At 36.7% G+C, this 6742-nt stretch overlaps 1 protein-coding gene across 1 annotated transcript in view; it reads right to left on the bottom strand.

Annotated features, from left to right (window-relative positions):
- Nucleotides 1-6742, bottom strand: part of LOC107722837 (ran GTPase-activating protein 1-like) — a gene marked incomplete at its 3' end in the record, with an annotated part of 15043 nt that overhangs the window by 3473 nt on the left and 4828 nt on the right. Inside the window, exons 4-12 of the mRNA XM_016531327.1 lie at nucleotides 6069-6128; nucleotides 5748-5927; nucleotides 5493-5627; nucleotides 3941-4099; nucleotides 3563-3676; nucleotides 2272-2371; nucleotides 1100-1181; nucleotides 818-938; nucleotides 595-711 (exon numbers count right to left, since the gene is read on the bottom strand). Coding sequence (XP_016386813.1) covers nucleotides 595-711; nucleotides 818-938; nucleotides 1100-1181; nucleotides 2272-2371; nucleotides 3563-3676; nucleotides 3941-4099; nucleotides 5493-5627; nucleotides 5748-5927; nucleotides 6069-6128 — 1068 coding nt within the window. The remainder of the gene's footprint in view (nucleotides 1-594; nucleotides 712-817; nucleotides 939-1099; nucleotides 1182-2271; nucleotides 2372-3562; nucleotides 3677-3940; nucleotides 4100-5492; nucleotides 5628-5747; nucleotides 5928-6068; nucleotides 6129-6742) is intronic.

Raw genomic sequence — 6742 nt, 5'->3', positions numbered from 1 at the left:
CTTGTATTCTGTATTCTGCTAACTTACTGCAATTCTCTGTGATGACGCAGTAACTTACCGCAGAGAAGAAAAAATCTTCGGTCTGTCCAATGATTGTAAACAGTCATTAGGTACGTCAGACTGACGATATTTTAGCGGTAATGTGACCAAAAATATTTAAGACCCATCGATTCCGAATTTAAGACATTTTAAGACTTTTTAAGGCCTCATATTAGGAAAACGTTATTTAAGACATTTTAAGACTTTTTAAGGACACCCTGTATTAGTTCTTGTTTTAAGCATAAACTCACTTCATTTTGTTCAGTTTCTCAGAAAACAAGACTGCATGTGTTCATTTTGCATCTCAAGTAAATGTTTCTTGATTTAAGGATGTTTGTATTGGATAACAAGACAAATATTGAGGTAGATATTCATATGTTTGCAGTGCATGCAACATTTAACGCAACAAATTTATGAATTTAAGACTTTCTGCTCTGATTTAAGACCTTCTTCAGGTCTTAAATTGCAGAAGGGCAAGTTAAAACTTTTTAAGAGCCACAGAAACCCTAAAATTAATTTAAAAGATTGTAAAAGTCACACGCTGGAAAGACTGACCTGCTGCTGGATGAGGAAGCTTCTCTTTGCGCCGAGTCGCAGGAGTTTGTCTGGAGACGGAAAGCTCAGGAAGGTCGAGACGTCTGGAGTACGAGGTGCTGAAGGCGGCGTTGAGACCTACGTAAACAGATACACATTTACTTTGTTCTCACTTATGCTTTCTGTTTTGTAATGTTGATTTGAATTGTGCTTCAAACGGGAAGAATTTACGTTTTGATCAAACCTGATTTAATTCACTCTTTTCTTCCTCCTCTTCTTCCTCCTCTTCCTCATCCACATCATCATCATCATCGTCGTCATCGTCCTCCTCATCTTCATCTTCCTCAGGTTCTCCCTCGTCATCACTGTGACATGAGAAGAAATTACGCTCATTCAAAGCTGATGCAAATTAGGTAAAATATATAAAAATATCTATTTTCCACATTAAGATGAAGAGAATTTGCGAGGGAAATGTGCTGGACTGTCATGAATGTCACAGTGCAGTTTTTTGTTTAGTGTATGATACCTCAGAGAGCCCAGTTTGTCTGCCATGTTCATGTTCTCCATCACCTCTCGCAGCCTTTCACAGCCTTCACCTAGAATGTTACCTGAAGCCAAACACAACCAAATGTATGTTGTGAATGTGAGTGTAAATATCGCTGCAGTGTGTGTGTGTGTGTTTTTTTTTAATTACACAGGTTTATGTCATCATGATATTTTAGTATTATCTATATGCTATTACAGTTTTTATTAATATTTTGAGTTTTAATATATAATATTACTTTAAATTACATTTTTACTATTATATTATATACTATAAAATATTTACTACTTTAATAATGAATAATATTTTTGAAACTTTTATTTTTAAATATTCAGTTTTCATTTTTATTTGTTCCATTTTTAGTCATTTAGTCTTTTTATTAGTTTTTTATATTACTAACTAGATTTTTATTTCAGTTTGTTTTTGTATTTTTATTTATTTCCAGTTAATAATTTTAGTGCTTCAACCTAACATTTTCAATTTTCATTTAGTTATTCATCTAATATTTTTATATTTCTGCTTTATTACAATTAACAAACGTTTTTATTAGATTTGGTTTACCCTGTAACCAGTCTTATCATTGAGATACTAATGTAGTTTTATTAATACTTCAAATTAATTTTTATTTTTACATTTTCTATATTCACTTTAATTTTAAAGTTTTAGTAATTTTGTTGTTTTTGTCCTTTTTATTATATATATATATATATTTTTTAAATTACATTTCAGATTGTTATTTTAGTACAAATAGTTAAACTAAATAAAAATTTAATTTCTTTGGCAACTAGCAGAAATAATGTTTTTTTTGTTGTTGTTTTATTTCAATTAACATTTATTTTACTTTAATTAAAAATGGTTTTAGTTAACTATAATAACCCATAATGACTGCTTTATCACTGTTTGTGTATTTTAATATTTTAAACTGTTATTAGGTGATTAATAGCAATGCATCAACTTTAAGCAAACAGACAAATACACGGCCTTGACATAATATTTCATCTTAAATGTCTTTCAAAAACTGTCACAGAGTGGTTTATAAGCTGTTCACCACCATCGGTTTGAGAGCTAAACTTGGCTCGTTGACTGTTTGGATGTTTGCAGATAAATCCTGACAATGATGTGATGTTTTTTTCTGTTTGAATGTGTGATTATACCATTCAGGTCAAGTTTTTCTAACTGATCTTTATGCTGGACGGATCGAGCCACTTCCAGTGCAGCGTCCTCAGTGATTTCCCCAAAAGATAGATTCAGCTCCTGATGAGAGTGAGACGAGCACGGTTACTGATTAAGCTTTAATCATGTCATCATTTGAAGTGCTTTAGCCAAAGCTATACTGCATAGAAACTGATAGGGATGCACGGCGCTAGGCTGTACTATTCTGCATCAGTACAAATACCTGCACGCGTTGCGCGTGTTTTGCTTGCTTGAGTGTTTCTGCATTATATGAGTGGCTTTGGAATATAAATCGCAGCACGTTTCAGATGAAAAAACGCGACTTCTATTTCTGAAAATATCACAGTTAGGAGATTTATAACGAGTGGTTCCCTGCATTATTACAGCAAAGCGCGTGATTACAGTACTGAGCCGCTGCAATGGAGCAGCTCTGATGCTATTAAATTAAAGATGATGTATCATAGAGCAAAAAAATGAACAGTGAAATTAACAAAAACTTGTAAAATACATTTTAATGGGCATAATTAAGTGTGAAAATAACCGAAGGATATACAGTGAAACCAAACATGATTCAGAGACCAGATATAATTTTTGATATTTTTTTACTAGTGGGTGCAGGACACTATAGTTCATTTATGTAAGTGAGGATAGCAAAATAAAGTAAACTGTGACAAATCATACCCAAAAATTCTTCATACTGTGGACTACCAGTAAAATTGATACAAATTTGGGTCCAAAAATTATTCAGACCGAGTCTGGGAAAAAAACTGAAGTTCAGGTTTGCATGAAGCTGGGTGACAGCATGCCCAGGAGACTACAGGCTGTCATTAAGGCTAAGGGTTGTGTAAATAGTGTCATACTAACAGCTGTCTAAATATTTTTTGGTTGATTGTAATCTATTACATACCTTTCTATCAAAGTTATCTAACATCGATGAATTTGTTCTGACACAGTGTAACTCTGAGTTCTTGTCATATTTTATTACCATTTTCTAAACTATAGTGAATAAACTGTGATAATGTGAGAAATGTTGAAGGTGTCTGAATAAATTTTGGTTTGACTGTATCTATTTGATAAATGAAGTTAACCAACTAACATTATACATACCCTTTTGGTTTCTGTACCCAATATGTAAAAAATGTACAAATGCAATAAAAATATCGGTATTGGTACTCGGTATCGGCAAGTACAAAAAATAGAAGTATCGGTATCGGGCGAGTACAGGAAAAAGTGGTATCGGTGCATCCCTAGAAACCGATCATCTACCAGTACCTTGAGAATTGGCAGTCCTTCTCTCAGGGTCTCTGCTATGGCACTGGCGCCTTCAGACCGAACAAGACAGTCACCAAAATTTATCACCTGCACATTGCGCAGGTGTTTCAATGCCTAACAAACAGAGAAACACCTTTGAAATTAAGGCAGGAAACTACAGGAATATCTATTGGTTTTCATGCACTGGTCAATTTCGGGCTATTTTGCTTCCATAACATTTCTTCTTTCATAGTAGTGGCAAGAAACCATCAAAAATACACATCTATTAGTTGCCATTTTTACCAGCTTAATTTTTATATTTAGCTGTTGATGTCGTACAGCTTTTCAATAATTCCACTGATTTTCCAGCTAAAGCACAGTCTCTGCTCTCCAGTGTACCTGTGCCATGGCGATCGCTCCTCTCTTGGTGAAAGTGTTGTCGTTGAGGTTCAGCACTCGCAGTTGTGGGTTGTGTTGCATTGCTGTGGCTAAAGCTGTGACTCCTTGGTAATTGATGCCATTCTGGGGTATGTGCACTTCCTCCAGACTGCCGATCAACTGAGAAAATAAAGCAACACCAATACATTAATGGAGACGATAAAGCAATGAACTAATGGACCAACACTAGGCTTGCTGCAATAGTCTGTGTTGACGGTGTTACCGGTGTTAAGCCGCAACCAATGAAGAAGATACAGCAATGGATCAATGGACCAAAACCAGTGGACCAATGAAGAAGATAAAGCAATGGATCAATGGACCAAAACCAGTGGACCAATGAAGAAGATAAAGCAATGGACCAAAACCAAAGGACCAATCAGGAAGATAAAGCAATGGATCAACACCAGTGGACCAATGAAGAAGATAAAGCAATGGATCAATGGACCAAAACCAGTGGACCAATGAAGAAGATAAAGCAATGGATCAATGGACCAAAACCAGTGGACCAATGAAGAAGATAAAGCAATGGATCAATAGACCAAAACCAGTGGACCAATGAAGAAGATAAAGCAATGGATCAATAGACCAAAACCAGTGGACCAATGAAGAAGATAAAGCAATGGATCAATAGACCAAAACCAGTGGACCAATGAAGAAGATAAAGCAATGGATCAATGGACCAAAACCAGTGGACCAATGAAGAAGATAAAGCAATGGATCAATGGACCAAAACCAGTGGACCAATGAAGAAGATAAAGCAATGGATCAATGGACCAAAACCAGTGGACCAATGAAGAAGATAAAGCAATGGATCAATGGACCAAAACCAGTGGACCAATGAAGAAGATAAAGCAATGGATCAATGTATCAACACCAGTGGACCAATGAAGAAGATAAAGCAATGGATCAATGTATCAACACCAGTGGACCAATGAAGAAGATAAAGCAATGGATCAATGTATCAACACCAGTGGACCAATGAAGAAGATAAAGCAATGGATCAATGTATCAACACCAGTGGACCAATGAAGAAGATAAAGCAATGGATCAATAGACCAAAACCAGTGGACCAATGAAGAAGATAAAGCAATGGATCAATAGACCAAAACCAGTGGACCAATGAAGAAGATAAAGCAATGGATCAATAGACCAAAACAAAGCAATGGATCAAAACACTAGGCTTGCTGCAATAGTGAAGAAGAAAGGGCATAGGGGCAATACCCGTGGACCAATGAAGAAGATAAAGCAATGGATCAATGGACCAAAACCAGTGGACCAATGAAGAAGATAAAGCAATGGATCAATGGACCAAAACCAGTGGACCAATGAAGAAGATAAAGCAATGGACCAAAACCAAAGGACCAATCAGCTAAGGGAAACCGAAAAACATCCATAATGGACCAAATGACAAAGTTCGGCAATAAGGTAGATTTTAAAACACCAAATTAATGAAAAGCAAGAAAAATATTAATATTACTCTGGAAGATGTGTCAGTTCTCTTATGGTTCAGCACCTGAAAGGCCTGTGCCAGCGCTGTGGCTCCATCGTTCTCCAGTCTGTTCCTGCCGGCGATGAACACCTTCAGCTGCAAGGGGGCGCCGAGCGCACTCGACTCCTTATGACACACCGTCAGAGCCGCAGCCAGGATCTAGAGAAGCAGGTAACACCAAATTTACTAAAACATTAATTGGCAATATAATAGAGCACAACTGTGGTGCCCAGTTTTTCAAGGGATGATGATATCATCATCATCATAAACTCCACCCACCTTTCCTCCTCCAATTCCCATTCCGCAGTTGTTCAGGCGCAGTTCCTGCAGCGTGTGGCAGGTGGCGCTCTTGAGCAGCTTCTCGATGCCTTTCACGCCATCGGGTCCGAAAGCGTTATCGCTCAGATCCAGAACCTTCAGCCGAGCTCCAGCAGTGATTAACGCGTCGCCCAGAGAAACCTAGTGAAGCATCATTTACTAGCGTTAAACGGTCTGTTATATTCATGACTACTCAATATGAGTGCACTGGGTTTGATTAAGAGTTTGCAAAAGTCTTTGCTCTAAAAGATGAAATATTAAATCATTCAGTGTTCATGTTACCAGCGCTGGAGGAATCTCAGCTCGCAGGCGGCCGGTAAACATGTCGCTCCAGTGGCAGCACTAACATAAGAGAAAAAAATTTAAAACAATTGAGATAAAGGAGATAGTTTTGACAATGTGATTCGTAAGCGAACATTATTATCAACAATATTATCATCTAAACGTGGTTTCTTGCTCTTGGCAGCTAATAATTCAATGCGCAAAACACACTTGACTGATTTCCTAAGCAGATATGGTGAAGGAATATATAGAAAATATAAGACGTTTTGTTAACATTAATTAACATGAACTAACAATGAACAAAACGTCTATAGCATTTATTAATCTTAGTTAATCTTAATCTTAATGGGCACATTCATTAGTTAATGAACTGCGAACCAACATGTACAAACATTTTTATTGAAAAAGGTCTATAAATGCTAATTATTAGTTATATTGTTTTATTTATAATATATGGCTATTAGGCTTGCCGCGATAGACGGTGCTGACGGTGATACCGGTGTTAAGCCGCAACACCGGTTACGTCACTTGCCCACCGACCCCCACCATCGTTTTGATTTTTTATAGTAATAAAAATCATTTAGTTCAGTAAAAGAACAGACACTACAATTAAAAACTGAACGCGGCTGCTCAATGCAGCGTGCCGAACGACAGTAGCATCACAGATCAGATTT

This window comes from Sinocyclocheilus rhinocerous, unplaced genomic scaffold (assembly GCF_001515625.1).
Source record: "Sinocyclocheilus rhinocerous isolate Xijiao unplaced genomic scaffold, SAMN03320098_v1.1 scaffold6325, whole genome shotgun sequence".
Taxonomy (NCBI): Eukaryota; Metazoa; Chordata; class Actinopteri; order Cypriniformes; family Cyprinidae; genus Sinocyclocheilus; species Sinocyclocheilus rhinocerous.
Note: the sequence above shows the minus strand (reverse complement) of the source record. Positions and strands in the feature narration are given on the sequence as shown.